Source organism: Canis lupus, chromosome 33 (genome assembly GCF_003254725.2).
Source record: "Canis lupus dingo isolate Sandy chromosome 33, ASM325472v2, whole genome shotgun sequence".
Classification (NCBI taxonomy): domain Eukaryota; kingdom Metazoa; phylum Chordata; class Mammalia; order Carnivora; family Canidae; genus Canis; species Canis lupus.
Genome location: NC_064275.1, coordinates 4,459,918 through 4,476,890, shown reverse-complemented (window position 1 = coordinate 4,476,890; position 16,973 = coordinate 4,459,918). Strand labels below are relative to the sequence as shown.

General features: G+C 34.9%; 1 protein-coding gene across 23 annotated transcripts in view; it reads right to left on the bottom strand.

The window, feature by feature from the left end:
- The window catches only part of EPHA6 (EPH receptor A6), an 880,674-nt gene that overhangs the window by 456,799 nt on the left and 406,902 nt on the right, over positions 1-16,973 (bottom strand). For 22 of the 23 annotated variants that reach the window (XR_007407962.1, XR_007407961.1, XR_004811710.2 and 19 more), the window contains one exon: positions 6,679-6,834. The exons of the other annotated variant lie outside the window; for it this stretch is intronic. Coding sequence is in view for 19 of the 22 variants with exons in the window: in XM_025417283.3 (XP_025273068.2) it covers positions 6,679-6,834 (156 nt within the window). In the remaining 3 variants the exon portion in view is untranslated. The remainder of the gene's footprint in view (positions 1-6,678; positions 6,835-16,973) is intronic. 23 annotated transcript variants of the gene reach the window in all.

Genomic DNA, 16,973 nt, shown 5'->3' with positions numbered 1-16,973 from the left:
GTGCTTGAGTGAACATCCCCATAACCACCCAGAAGTAGGGAACCTGAGCAGGGAAGCTGAAATGAAGAACACTCTCTTCCTGCATCTCAACACACTACTTATTCTACTCAAAATAAGAATGAGAGAATCATGACTTTTTTAAGTTGCTAATTATTCCAGCAATAAAGAAGCCATTTTACAATATTAGCTTTAGAGCAAAAGTAAATCCAACTTTTACACATTCATGTCAATCCTGGTCACTGTATTTGAAATACAAAGATAAAAAAACATATTTGCCTTTATATTAAGAATGAAGTTTGAAACAACTATTTTTACTCTCAAGATACTTGATTCATATTTAGATGACCAAATAAAGAGAAATCCTTAATGATGTCTATTAGAATTACCAATAAATATATGTGTGTGTGTGTGTATATACATGATTTACATTTTGTGTTTTGAACTTTTCTAAGTGGGTAACATAAATGTTTGTTGAATATGTTAATCTTCCAGCACCTGTTCAGTAGCTTTAAAAAGATCCTATTGATTTAAACACATGAGAAACATCAAAGTAAAAATGCTGTAACAGTGTAATTATATTTTGTCTAACTTTTCATGCACTCATATGTTAGACCCTAGTTTATTTCTTTTGATCCTTTCATGCTCTGTGCCTTTCCTGCTGGATAAGTACTTTCTTAGTAATTTTATTTTCCTTTGTTTCTTTAACCTCAGTGATTACTTTTCCCTTCTGGCTTGGAAAAGCCTTAGATAGTTATTTTGATAACAGATTTCTTGGCAGGCAGTGGGGTCTTCTGTGCTCTCAACTGCTCTCAGAGGCAGCCCTAATTGACCAAGACCTGATAGTAAGGAGTGTCCTCTACAGCTCAACCTTTAAAGCGTGAATATACGTTAATTAGTCACCTGAGGAAAAAAGGTAAGAATTTATGAAATAGATTAAAAAATCTAGAGGAAACATTCAGTATTCCATTTTAAATTTCTTATCCATAATTTCTTTTACATATTTTGCAGCTCAAGCAAAAAGGACACAAGGAAGTTTTAAAAATCAAAAAGGCCTAAACTCAAGTACGTTGCTGACATAACTGGTTAATAGGGCTGTTTGAGATATCCTAATCGAGTTAAAATTAGAGGGAGAGAGACAGGCCAGGGCAGGACTTCGAATGTTCTTGTATTAATTCTAATGAGTCTGGCAAATAGGAATGGACTTCGAAAAACCTTAGGCGGAAGTGGTAATACAATCAAGGTTTATTTTTGTTTCTAATAGTTTGGAATATTTGGAGGTATGGAAGACAAAAGGAGATTTTCCAGGACATTATTAAATTAGCCCAAGGGAGAGGTGAAGACCTCAAATAAAAGGACAGGCTAGGAACTGACAGGAAGTAATGGACAGAAGAAATGCTAAGAGGTAGAACTGATAGGACTTGTGATTACTACATGTTAAAGTCATTGCAGGAATTACGATTCCAAGCTTTCTGGCTTAGATGCATGGGTAGATGAGAATTCACCAGGATAAGGAAATAAAGCTGGGGTGGATGACCAGGCTGAGAGAAAACAATAAATGGGCTTTTGCAAGTTGAACTTGAAATTATTAGTCTACTCATTCATCTAATATTTATTTAGGGCCAAGTATCTAGTACCTACATACTATTATTCGTGCTGGAGATAGGAGAGAAAGAACATCCATGATCTCATGGGTCTTATAGTCTAGTATGGCTAGAATGATGATAAACTAATAAGCAAGTGTCAAATAAATCAGATATTTCAAGGACTGATATAATCCATAAGAAATAAAAAGTGTTATAAAAAAAGAATACTGGAAGGAATTCTGTTTTTGAATGATTGATCAGGAAGTGCCTGTCCTAAAAGCTGTCATTTGAGCTGAAGGGCAAAAAGAAAGCAGTCATAAGAAGACCTTGAGGGAGAGTATTTCAAGTAGAAGAAACTAATGGCACCAAGGATGAGAACAAGCTCAGTATGTTGGAAATCCATGAGTTTAATAACCAAAGGGAATATGGTATGATATAAGGTCAGACATTTGGGCAGACTTCCACAGGACGTTTATGTTGTAAAATCTCACAATTGGTTGTCTAGACAACTTTGGACTTAGGAGAAAAGCTCAGGATATGAATAAAAACATAGGCACCATTCTATTTACAGGTGATGTTTGATGGCATGAGAATGAGAATGTGAAAACACAAGAAAGCAAAGAAAGGAATGTGAGAAAAACTAACATTCAATGAGTAAGGAAAGGAAGAGAAACCATCAATGATGACAAATACAACGGTGAGAAAATTAAGAGGGTAAAGGGGAGATTACAATGCCCTAGCATAGAAGGGAACAGATAGTTGTAAGAAACAGAGAATGATTAACAGAGTTAGAAATCATGAATAACAGGACAAAAATATTTCTAACACAAAATGGCAAAGATCATTGGTGGATTTTTCTGACATAGTTTACTTGAAGAGGTAGGGAAAAAAATCTGATGACTTTCCTAGAGTGAAGAAAAAAAAAATCTGAATACAGTAGAGTAAAAAGTAAATAAAAAATAAACAGCCATAGCCAATAAAGACTGCTTTTTCAAGATTTTTTTTTTCTTTTTGGAAGAGAAAAAATTTTGAACTTGGAGTATTCTTTTAATGATAGAAGTTTGAGTACTTAACACGTTTTAAGGAAGGAGTTTGTGGAAACAAAATGTGAGAAAAGTAAACTAACAAGAGCAGGCCCAATAGAAGACTGAGGATCAGGCCACCCTCTTGCCCACCACCATTAGCTTTGAATATGAGGCATCTTTTTTTCTTTAATTGTAGCCATTGGAAATACCTAAAAATATTAACGTGGACACTTCTCCAAAGAAGAGAGATAGCAAAGAGCATGTGAAAAAATGCTCCACATCACATGTCATCAGGGAAATACAAATTAAAACAACAATGAGATTCTACTACACACCTATTGGAAAGGGCCGAAGTCCAGAACACTGACGATGCCAAAAGATGGCAAGGATGCGTAGCAACAGGAACTCTTGTTTTTATAGGTGGGGATTCAAAATGGTAGTTTGGTAGTTTCTTAACAAAATTAAACATACTCTTACCTATGAACCAGCAGTCATGCTCCTTGGTATGAACCCTAAAGGAACTGAAAACTTACGTCCATACAAAACCTGCACACACGTTTATAGCAGCTTGTTCCTAACTGTCAAAACTGTGAAACAATCAAGTTGTCCTTCAGTAGGTAAACAGATATTGGAACTGCGGTCCATCCAGACAATGGAATAGTATTTGGTACTAAAAAGAAATGAGGGATCCCTGGGTGGCGCAGAGGTTTGGCGCCTGCCTTTGGCCCAGGGCGCAATCCTGGAGACCCCGGATCGAGTCCCACGTCGGGCTCCCTGCATGGAGCCTGCTTCTCCCTCTGCCTATGTCTCTGCCTCTCTCTCTCTCTCTCTCTCTATCATAAATAAATAAAAAAAAAATAAAAAAAATAAAAAGAAATGAGCTATCCAGCCATGAAAAGGCATGGGGAGGGGGGGATCTTAAATGCACATTAGTAAGTGAAAGAAGCCAATCTGAGAGTCTGCATACTATAGGATTCTAATTATGTGACATTCTGGAAAAGGCAAAAGTATGGAGACAGTAAAAAAGATCAGTGGTTGGCAAACGTCAGTGGGGCCCAGAGGAGTTCTAGGGCAGTGAAAATACTCTGTATGATGCTATAATGATTGATGCATGCTCTAACGAGCCCACAGAATGTACAACACCAAGAGTGACCCCTAATGTAAACTGTAGACGTTAGGTAACTGTGATATTCAAATGTAGGTACATCAGTTGTATGAATATAGCACTCTGGTGGGGGACGTTGATAAGGGGAGAGGCTGTGCATAACTGGGAGCAGGGAGGCATATGGGGGTTTTTCTATATTTTCTCGTAATTTTTTTGTGAATCTCAAACTGCTTTAAGAGAATAAAATCTAAGAGAATAAAACTGCTTTTTATTCACATAAAAACGTTTTAAAATCTCATATATCTTATATATGTTGTATCTCAAGATTATGAAATAAAAAGACATATATCTCTACGGTGAAAACCCAAAGAAATCATAAAACTCGTACTGGTGAAGTTACATTTATAAGGATTGTTGTTATTGTTTTGATGATGGCACTAATGAGCAAGGGAAGACTTCTTCGGGTCCTTAAAACCATATCAATTATATGACCACATACTATACCTACATATAAAATCTTTCCCTACTACGCCACTGACTCGCCAAATGTCCTGGTTTGTCATTTCCAATATTTTGTCCTTCACTTTCTTTTAAACTCACACATTCAAAATCTCTAGGCCCCTGACACTAAGGAAAAATCTGCCTCCTTTTAAATCCGTGGAAGATTCTTTGAAAGCAGTTTCAAATTCTAAGACTGACAAAAACACCAGGAAGTAGTGCCACTGACTGCTAACTGACCCAAATTCTGACCTTTAAATAACACACTATTGGAACAAAGGTGATAAAGAATGTCTAATTCTTATATACATGATCCAGAAGTTAAGAGAGTATGTATCTATTAAAATTTGGCTTTTACTTGTGGTTAATGAAAGACAGAAAAGAAAATAGCACAGAGAAGCCATGAGAAGGGAACCTCCCGAGGCTGCCCTAGGGAGATCTCACTAATGTTTTCACCTTTTTAAGGAGGGTTTTTTTCTCTTTTAATCTCTGATGGCAACACAGCACGCCGTTCTCTGTCTAACAATGGCCAGAATCAAACCTTTCTCCACTTCTATTTAGTATAGCTGCAGGCTAGCGGGGCCGTGATGAGCATGGGATGATGTACGGAAATACTAAATTATCGTATTGTACACCTGAAACCAATATAACACTGTACCTTAACTATACTGGAATTAAACAAAAATAAAAATAAAAATGAAATGAAATGAAAGAAATCAGCTATGAGTAGGAGATTAATAAAGACGATGAAACACCAGACAGACCATTAGAGTTCCCTGGTAAATGATATCTATTGATTAAAATAAAATTGAAACATATAAAAGATTAAAAAATAAAAACATAATTTATAATACCAAGCATAAAAAAGGAAATTCTTTTAAAGGAAAGAAACATCCAAGAAACGTAAAACATTAAGCTGATAAGGACACATATCTGATTCAATGGCGGACTAGTTTACCAGGTTCTTAGACCATGTTGCCTCCAATATTTATTTTCTTAACCAGACTCTCACTCACTCCAAAGAACTGCAAGCCAACCCTGCTCCCTTTCCTTCAATTTGTCAATTGTCTATTTCTGGCCTCATAAGAAAGTAAAAAGGAAAGTTCTCCTCTATCACTTACCTAGAAGTTCCACTCAGTTTCTGATACAGGTTTTGAGAAGCAAAACCTTTTTTGCCTAGCAGTACTATAGCCAGATGAAGTTCTACCTAAGCTGGAATATGCTGCTCCCAATATAATAAAATAATATACAGTAACCGTGAAAGAAGAATTACATGTATATAGTAACAGCAAGGTTTTCCTGTTAAAAATGCTTTCCATAATTAGGTGAGAAGTAATATTTCAAATTTTCCTTTTTGTATTTACTAACTTAAAATATGTTGCCAGTTTAAAAAAAAATGCCAGGCAGTAATTTTCCCAGGCTGAAATTTTCTGAAGAAAATAGTCATTCAGCGTTTATAATCAGAAAGTAAAAATTATACTTACTAATGAAGTGTTATATTGTTATTAAATGTGTTCTATAAAAATATTTTATATTAAAGTCTGTAGTAACACAGATAAATCTGTAGACTGGATCAGTTAAAAGAAACAGCATATCACTATTGTCTCTAAGGAATATGTAACATTACATAATTCTTAATCTATTTTTGCCTTTATGGAATTACATAAGATAAGCAATAGTTTGGCACCAATTCATCAAACAGAAGGGCAAATTTTCACTGTAATATCTTACTTACGTATTTAACAAGAATTTTACAGCTACCTAAGAGGTGACATTTACTTTTGCATAGCTTAGCAATGCATTAATAGATTCACTTTTACTTTTTAAATGTATGGCTATTTCATAATATTTCATAATAAAAGAGTACAAATAATTTAAAATTCTCAGTGCATGCATTAAAGTGACCTTCATATTTAAATTTAATATTTTATTAGTTCCAACCCAAAAATCAGAAAGTGAAAGGTGAAATGTGGACATACTCTAAAACACTTTCCTTTAAAGACAAATGTCAAGGAAAACTAGAACTTTTCTGCAAAGCAATAGCACAGTGACTTTTAAAGTTCCATCTGGAAGCTGGCCCACCCACTAACCTTGTTGTCCCTAAATTATGTACCTTCAATGGACAAGGGTGAAGCAAAGAACAAGTTTTGTTTATAAATCCCTAGGTAGCCTTAAATTGCTTTAACTTCATGAGGACAGATTATGGTTGGGAAAAATATGCAGGGCCTCAGACCAGTGGTTGGATCTGCATGCTACGGATCCATGTGAATTTTGAGTAAAGGCATTTCTTTGCAAGCAGATGAAAGCTAACTATGCTGAGAAAAAAGAGAAAACTTTTTTCTTCACTGTTATCAAAGACAAATATAATGTTGCCACAGGATTTTGTATATCTACTTTTTAAAACAATTTAGAATAAAGAGACCAAAGGGCTAAAAACAGGATTTCCAAATGCAAAATATAGACTTACTGGTACATGCCATAGAAGGTGGATCTTTTTCAGCTCGGAAGTAACCCTTTTCACACTGACAGACAGAAGTTGCTTCCATGTAGGTTAAACTGTGGGGAGGGCATTTAGAACATTTTGTGTTTCCAGCAAATGCTTTATAGAATCCTGGTCTGCAAGCTATAAAAACAGGGAAAAGAATTTTTTTGTTATTGCTGCTTATTTTATTTGTACATGTACAATGTATTTTAATCGACACACATTTGATCTCAAAAGTTCAGTGTCACGTATATGCAAAAAAGGCAATATATGTTAATATTAATAATGAAATTAGTTATTCAAAATCAGTAACATAATGGTGACTTCATATTTAGGCTCGGGTTGCTAATTTTAAAAAATATACCTGAAATACACATACACAAAATAACAATAATAACAGTGTGTGGGAATGCCCCTAACTGGCAGTGAGGGAAATGATTTTGTGCAGTTTTAGGAGACAGCATTAAATAACATTGAACCACACTGTGTAAAATGTATTTGCATTCCATTTTTCCCTTAGTCCTTCTGAGTACTAAAGGAGAAAGACCCAGCATGGTGCTGGTATATCTTAACACCTATCCTATTGGTGAAAATTTTTTTTTGGACAAAATGAAAGCTGGCTTTAAGTTCAGAGACTTTAGCAAGCTCTACCTATAGTTTGTTAACACTGATTTATTTTTAGATGTTTATTTTTATTTTTTACTGTAAACAAATTTTTGTTTATTATATTGAGATAATTCATTTAAAATTTTTGAATTCATTTTAAAAGTGGATAGACAAAATATTAAGTAAATAAGATACATGTGCTATATACATATGGCAAGAAGCATGGAAACTGTAAGTAAATAAATTTTCACAAAAAATCATGAAAACGAAATGTAAATGATGAAATGTTTTATCAGGCCACATTTTCTCTTTGCTTAAACCCATGTTGTCATTTACAGGGTACTTTTTCACAGGAATGTAAGATCTAGAAAAAAGATTCCAGTGCTAAGTATGCATCCAAGGTCCTGAATGTTGAAGGGGTAGTGGTTTCTTTCTCAAAGAAACTACTGCTGACCACTTTCTAAATTAACATTGTTACACAAAATAAAGGAAGAACAATCTTCCAGTAACAAGTATTATGTGAAAAATGTTTTAACAAACCTATTGTAATCCAATACATATACACAAAATGCTCTACTTAAAAATACACAATAAATAACAATAATGAATGACAATCCCTTGATTAGGCTTCTGTTTATAAATTCAGGAAAGAAAGAAAAAAAATGCCTTTTTTTGAGGTAATTCCTACCTACAGGAGTCCCAATATAGTAACTATTTATCTTACCCGAGATATATATTTTAATGACTATTCCTGAAGATCTAAATTAGTGCAATTTGATACATACCAAGAGTATACTATGTACCACTGACTCCTTCTCTAGGAGGTGTAAACCACAAAAAGTGGCGCGCACACACACACACACACACACACACACACACATAGACACATAGAAATGTACACAGGGGCGCATATGCAATAACGACTATTTTTGATAATTTGTTTTTATAATAACACTATATAAACAACATAGTAATTCAAGGGAAGTAATATGATCAATTCTGTACAGTAAAATTACTTTTATAAACGTGGATATTCACTATCAATGAAGCTATAAGTGGTGATACACAAATATCAACCACAGTGTCTCTTACTGGCTGATAAATTAATTAGTAACCAAATGAGCAATCAATAAAAACAATGTATCATCAAAATATTTCTCTAAGACTGTCAAAATTCAGTGTATGTCAATAATATGTACTCAACCCCTAACATTTCCACTAACATATTCTTTAAAAAAATTTTAGTTACTAAATTTAATCTTATTGATATAGTAGTTACAAAACAATGTATTGTAAGATATTTAATAAATCTAGCTTATATAAATTTTTAATAAAATAATTATTTTCTATTAAATTATGAAGTTTAAAATAACTTAATATATTCCATAGAATACATTTGTGATACTCTGGCAAATAGTTTTAAATGTTGAACCCAACTAGAAATTTAATCATATCTTTATCTTCTCTATTACAGTATTTATAAACCTAATAAACCACACAATTTATAGAGAGTGTGCACATTTAAGTGGGGAGCTTGCACTCTGCATATTCCAATATTATTTTAAATAGAATTTAAATATTATTATAAGGGCCTTTTGAAATAAGACCATCTTGAAATAAAGTAGGGATGTGAACACTATAGAACTATACTAAAGTTTATTGCACGTCCAGATACAAACCCTACAAGACATAGAAACAAGATCTGTAAACGCTTTTCTTTCTGTTATCCGTGATTCAAATCTCAGTCATAAACACTGTCTAGCATATAAAGTAGCCTGCTTATCACTTTATTTTGTGCAAACAAATAACTGTTACCTTTATTTTCTTTGGTAATTAAAACCCCAAAATTTGTTTATTTATTTACTTAAAGATTTTATTTATTTATTCATGAGAGACACAGGCAGAGGGAGAAGCAGGCTCCATGCAGGGAGCTGGATGTGGGACTCAATCTCAGGACCCTGGATTATGACCTGAGCCAAAGGCAGATGCTCAACCCCTGAGCCACCCTTAAAACCAAAATTTAGATGATTTATCTGAAGTGTTTTCAGCTAATTTGTCATCTCCTTTCAGAATTTTGAAGTGCTTAAAGCAGCTCTTAAAATACTTAGAATAGCTCAGTGATATTCAAATTGTAGAGACAGACTGCAATTGGTCTCAGCACCCAATCTTGCCTATTTGATTCTGTGAACAGAAGAATCTTCTAAATTTCTTTCCAATAGTGTTAAAAAGGTAAATTGAATTTAAATAAAATATTTTTTAAAACATATATATTTATAGTTATACACATATATCATTTAAAATCTTGTAGGAGCCACATTAAAAAACGAAAATGAGGTGAAATTAATTTCAATAATATATTTTATTTAACACAGTATATCCGGGCAGCCCCTGTGGCCCAGCGGTTTAGCGCCGCCTTCACCCTGAGGTGTGACCCTGGAGACCCGGGATCGAGTCCCACGTGGGGCTCCCTGCACGGAGCCTGCTCTCCCTCTGCCTGTGTCCCTCTCTGTCATGAATAAATAAATAAAATGTTTTTAAAAATTAAAAAAAATGCAACATATCCAAAATATTATCATTTCAACATATAATCTAACTCTTGAAATAGTTTACATCATTTGGGGTGTTTTGCACTTTTTGTACTAATTCATCCGATAGGCATTTTCCATGCACTGCCCATCTCAATTCACCCAGCCCCATTTCCAGCGCTCACTCACCTCATGTGGCTGGTAGCTACCACGCTGGAGAGTGCAGTTTTGATCACAGAAATCTGTTCATTATATCTCCCTGCTGGGAAAAACTGTGATGACTTCCCAACATCGTTATGTTAAAGTTGAAAACAGACTGGATTGCCAGCTCCCCTGTGGCTTGACCCTGCCGACAGCCCCAACCACATCACATGGAGTTGCTCCCCTCTCAGGCTCCCTCATGGAGGCTTGGCCCTTCTACACTCCATCCTCTACCCAGCAGGCAGGGATCTCCTCAGAAGGCACCTGAGGTCACATTGTCACTGGGCTCCAAGCTTCCAGTGGCTTTCTGTTTCTCCTAGAGTAAAGCCATTGCCCTATTAATTGTCTCCTTGGCATTGCCTGGTTTTGCTCCCTCTCCTTCCCTGCGACTCTGCTTGTCATTAGTTCTTTTTCCATCATGTGCTCTGCGCCAGCCACACTAGCATCCCAGGATCTTGCATGGAAGCATGCTCCTGCTACTGGGCCTGTAACCCTTGCTCTTACTCCCCATCTGCACAGTTTGCTCCCTCCCTTATATCGGAGTTTTTGTAGCAGTGTTATCATACTAATGAAGCCTGATTCCCTTTTTAAACTGTCCCTCCTGCTACTTCCTACCACAGTATTTTATATTACCCTCCGCTCTTTTTTCTATCTACAAGGAACTTAACATCTGACACTTGATATGTTTAATTTTTTCAAGCTATTTCCTTCTAAAATGTCTGTTAGGGCAGAGGTTTTTGTCTCTTTTGTTTCCTGAGGTGTCTCTCCAGGGCCTAGACCAGCTCCAGACATTATGTGGCCCTCCCTCAGTATTCGGTAAATGAATGAGTGAATGACTTGCTAAATGTCTCCTTTAATTTCTATGAATGTATCATGATATTTCTTCTGCTTGGGCCTTTTCTTCCATTGAAAATCTCTTTTCTCCATTCCACCCCATGACCCAATCATCCTGGTAACTCCTGATCCTCTTTCAGGTCCTCCTTCTTTCTGACTTGCTAGACTGCTTTAGTTTCTCCAAGCACCTGTGACTTATCAACAATAGTGTATACCTGTTGGTTCACAGACTAGCACAGTGCATGGAAGGCAAGGAGGAGAGACAGAAGAAAGAAGTAGATCACTCCAGATTGGCAGGTGGCAGGTTTCATGAGCAAGGGAAGTGACATATGAGGCTTGTTTGGGGGAAGCTGCAGAATAAATAGCTCCTTGCACCTGCCCTTCAGAATCTTAAAAGTTTATACAAAGGCCTTAAATGGGTTGAGTCATTATACTATTCAGATGGTCCCAACAACACCTCTCTCAAGGCTCGATCCTTGAAATGGCTCCCACGGTGGGAACCGTACACAGATCATAGAGTTCAAAGACAAGAGAGGGGTTGAGGAGCCTCCAACTGCCAGGTCCAGCTGAAGGGTCAACCAGCTGCGGTCACATCCTCTGTTACCTGTTCAGCAACACCTTGGTGATCACGTGTTTAATGGCTGTAAACCCCTCAAGGGATGGCTCTGATAACATTTTGAGATATGAGAATCCTCAAGTGATTATCATAATGTAAGTGTTCAATACATATTTTTTTCACAGTATGAATACTCTGCTAATTAAACTCCTGCAGGTGATTATGCATTTCTTCTCCATGTATGTTTTTTTTCCTTTTTTAAAGATTTTATTTATTTATTCATGAGAGATACAGAGAGAGAGAGAGGCAGAGACACAGGCAGAGGGAGAAGCAGGCTCCTCACAGGGGACTTGTCGATCCCAAGTCTCCAGGATCACGCCCTGGGCTGAAGGCAGCACTAAACTGCTGAGCCTCCCAGGCTGCCCTGTATGTTCTGATCATAGCACAATTCATCTTACTATAAATTTGTGGGTTTTGTTTTTGTCTGGGGCTTGCTAAATTACTATAAGAAAGGGATAGAAACATTCAGTAAAGATTTCAAGAGTGATTCAATTGCAATGCAAAACTAATAATTCTAATATCTCAAGGTAAGCTGACTGTTAGAAAAAATCTTTCTAGGTAAAATTGTCCACATGAATTTGAATCAGAATATTTTGCATACCACAAAAAATACAAATACACTTTAGATATTTTGGTACTGCAACTCTCAAACTTATCTCTGATTTGAAATGTCTGTGTACACATCGAAATTGCCTTTAAAAATATTAAAATGTTGAACTTATAAAACATGTTTGGATTGTTAAAATATTACCCTATTTTAATACTAAGGTTTAATATAATATTTCATTTCAAGACATAGGATTATTCTCTTAAAAATATTGGAAAGCCATTGTTCTAGGTAGTTACATTCTCTTAATGTAGCACACATTAATGGTATACCACATATATTTCCTTTAGCCTAGTCATATTAGATCATAACCATCTTGTCACATTTATCACCTCATTTTCTTGGAGCTGCCACAAGTCAGACATGGGCATATATCCATAATACTTAGCCTACTACAAGTATCTATTTCATTTTTACACATGCTTAAAAAAATTTAATGAGTGAATGAGTAAATAATTCACTAATGTCTAGTATGAAATTACTAGAACTCCAAATGTAATAATCATTCTATATATCTATTTGGTTAGTGATTTCAGATTTTATTTGTATTTCTGTTACACATGGGATATCAGTACCTACGTCTTGAGAACTTTTAATTTTCTTTTTCCTTTCAATTACTTCTTTATTTATCTATTTATAGGGAATGTAAAATTCATTTCCAAAAACAAACCACCCTGCATAATTTGGACATACATTGGAATAGTTTCCGATGTATATCAATACCACACAAAATACTGTTAGAAAGCTAAAGATTATATGATGCAGTGATTTCTAATTTGTTTCTTTTAGAAAGAGTTATTTGAGGGGCACTTGGGTGGCTCAGTCAGGTAAGGGTCCTGGGATTGAGTCTACACTGGGCTCCCTGCCCACCAGTGAGTCTGCTTCTCTCTCTCCCTCCACCCCTCCCCCTTGCTCGTTCTCTCTCTCTCTCTCTTCTTTCTCGCTTGCTCTCTCCCAAAATAAATAAGAAAAAAATTTTTTTTAAGTTTTTAAAAAATAAAATTCGAATTTAAATGTTCAGTTGAAACTTTCATTTTCTACAATGATTTTTGAAGTATCTATTTAATTCTATATTAAAATATTTATGATTATATAAATGATATCATAACATGTATACTCTATATGGACTTTTTTTTAAAAATGTCATTTAGAAATTTGGCTTATATCTACCTTTTCTTCCATCTTTCCTCTTCAAAAATGACTTCCTTATATGTCACCACATTGATGGGAAGATATGTGTACTTTTGTATGTATGATCACAAGAATTTATTATTGTTAATTTTACAACATTGGGACAATAACTATATAATTTACATTTTTGTTCTCAATTACTGACTATATTATGAAAATATCTCCAGGCCAATGATTATGAATTAATTCTTTATAATGTGCCTACAGTATTTCTACCAACAATCTCCCAGTTGTGGGAACCTCTTTCTAAACTATGCTGCAATAAATATCCTTGTTATAATGCTTATATTTCAGTTCCCAAGAGTGGGGACTCCAGGGTAGGGTATGTTTTTTACTTTTTTAACACATATTTCATGTATTATATGAACACGAACAATTTCCTGGGTTTTGTGTTTCATTCCTAAACATTTCTAAAAACTCACAACAATGTAAAAGAGCACCCTAAACTTGCACCCTACTAATCCCAGTAATTAATATAAATTATATTTTACCTTTTGAAAATACGTGAAGTTAAATATCATTGTTACTTTCATTGAAGTTTCCTGATGCCTGTAATGTTGTACATTTTTATTGGTCATTTGCTTATACTCGTTTATGCATTGCCTTTCATATCCTTGTTTGTTGTTTCTATTAATTTATATGAGTTGTTTATTAGCAGTATTAAAGTTGTATTTATCACTTTTATTATATACATTTTTCAATCAATCTTATATTGATTTTATGAACAAAAAAAGAAAGACAATAATCCCATTCATAATAGCATCAAGAATAATAAAATACATGGGAATAAACTCAACCAAGAAGTGAAAGATCTGTATAGTGAAAATTACAAAATTTAATGAAAGGAATTGACAAAGACACAAACAAATGAATATCCCATTGCTTGTGGATCAGAAGAATTAATTGTTAAAATGTCCAAACTACCAAATCCATCTATAGATTCAATGCAATCACTATCAAAATCCATGACATTTTTCACAGAAATAGAAAATTCCTAAAATGTGTATGGAACCACAGAAAAACCTCAAATAGGGAACCCTGGGAGGCTCAGTGGTTTAGCGCCTGCCTTTGGCCCAGGGCATGATCTGGGGAGTCCCAGGATCGAGTCCCACATCAGGCTCCCTGCATGGAGCCTGCTTCTCCCTCTGCCTGTGTCTCTGCCTCTCTCTCTTTCTGTATCTCTCATGAATAAATAAATAAAATCTTTTAAAGAATTAAAAAAAATAGCCAAAGTAAGTCGGAAAAGAACAAAGTTGGAGGCATCACGTTAACTCCCTGATTTCAAACTATACTGAAAGACATAAGTCATCAAAGCATAAGAATATACACACAGACCAATAGACCAAAACAGAAAGCCCAGAAATAAACTCTTTCATATATGGCCAACTAATATTGGAGGAGGGAGCTAAGAATATGCAATAAGGAAAGGAAAACATTTTCAATAATTGTTATTAGGGTAACTAGAGAGCCACAAACAGAAGAATGAAATTGGCTCCCTATCTTGAACAACTCACAAAAATTAACTTGAAATAGATTAAAGATTTAAACATAAGATTTGTAATTACAAAGCTCCTAGAAGAAATCATAGGGCAAAGCTCCTTGACATTGGCTTTGGAAGAGAATTTTTTTGATATGACAACAAAAGCAGAAGCAACAAAAGCAAAAAACAACAAATACAACTTCATGAAACTTAACTGATTCTGCACAGAAAAAAAAAATCAACAAAATGAAAAGGCAAACCATGAAATGGGAGAACATATTTGTAAACGATTTAGATTTAATATTCTAAATTTATAAAGAATTCACCCAATTCAACAACAAGAAAAGTAACTGAATAAAAAACTGGTATAGGAACTGAATAGAAATTTCTCAAAAAAAAAAAAAAAAAGACATCCACATGGCCAACAGACACATGAAATCATGCTCAACATCACTAGCCATCAGAAAAATGTACACCAAAACCATAATGAGATATTATTTCATTACATTTGTTAAAATGGCTATTATGAAAGAGACTGAAAAATAAGTGTTGGTAAGGATGTGTAGAAAAGAGAAATCTTCTGCACTGCCAAAGGGAAGATAAATTGTCTAAGCCACTATGGGAAACAGTATAGTTCCTCAAAAAATTAATAGAATATATGACCCAGCAATCCCACTTCTGAATATTTATCCAAAGGAAATGAAGGCAGGGTATCAAAAGATGTCCACACCCTTACGTTCATTGAGGTATTATTCACAATAGCCAAGAGACAGAAACCACCTAAGTACTTGTCACCAAATGAATGGATAAAGCAGACCTATAATGATTCAATTTTTTAGTTTCCATCCATAATACTACCACCTTATTATGTAAATCTACATTTTTGTACTATGGCACTCATCTCATCTGCTTGCCTCTGCCTTCTCCAGGCTCAAATCTACACCATGGCTACTGCTAGTTACATTTCTAAGTGGTAAAGGTGACCCTGCTACTGTCTATTGTCTAGTGTGGGAGTTGGCAAACTTTTGGGCTTTGGCCAAATCTGGTCCACCACTGGGTTGTGTACGGCCTCTGTAGGCTAAGAATAGCTTTTGGATTTTTAAATGATTACATAGGTACATGATAACATTGATTTTGACTCATGGCCTGCAAAGCCTAAAATGTATACTATCTGGCCCTTTATAGAAAATGTTTGCTAACACCTGGTCTCTAGCATAAAGTCCAAATTCAGTTTAGCATTTAAATTGCTTCACAGTTGAGCTCACACATATTTTTCCAAACTCACCTTCCACTGCTACATAAATTTTAGACTTCTTACCACTCTCCACACACTCCACACTATTTTTTTAAACAGCTTCAGTGAGGTGTAACTGGCATGAAAAAAAAAAAGTGTGTATAAAGTGTACAGTTGGTTAAATTTTGACATATGTATGCAACTATGCATATATAACCACAATCAAGACAGTGAACATATCCATCAACCCCAAACATTTCCTTGTGTCCCTTTACTTTTACCTATTTGCATTTTTATATTTATCTTATTTATTTTAATTTTTCTTAAAGATTTTATTTTTCAATAATCCTTACACCAAACATGGGACTCAAACTTACAACCCTGAGATCAAGAGTCACATGCTCTACTGAGTCAGCCTGGTGCCTGCATTGTTATATTTAAGGTACATTTCCAGGGCACTCAGTCAGTTAAGCATCTGGCTCTCTTGATTTTGGCTTGGGTCATGACCTCAGAGTTTCTCTCTACCCCTCTCCTTTTCCTTCCCTCTCCAAAAATAAAAAATAAAAATAAAAAATACAGTATATTTGCTGCAGGTAGTACATACCTGAGTCTTGCTTTTTAATTTATTTTTTAAAAAAATATCCAATATGACAACTTATTTCTTTTAATTGGGATGTTCAGTCTATTTAATTTAATGTGGCTACTGATAAGGTTAGGTTTAAGTCTACCGTGCTGTTCTTTTCCCATTTGTCCTATCTGTTCTTTGTTCCATTTTCTTCCTTTTTCTATTTTTTTTAATTGCATCCTTTTTATGATCCAATTTAATCTCCTATATCAGTTTATTTGTTCATGAGAAAACTCAGGTGAACACTCATGGAGAACTTCTATAACTCTCTGGAGTTCTCTTTCAGAGAAACACTTTCCTCTCTCATGCTCTGTTCTGTGCTATCTGGCTGTCTGGGTCCACATGGACTCTCAGACTGTCT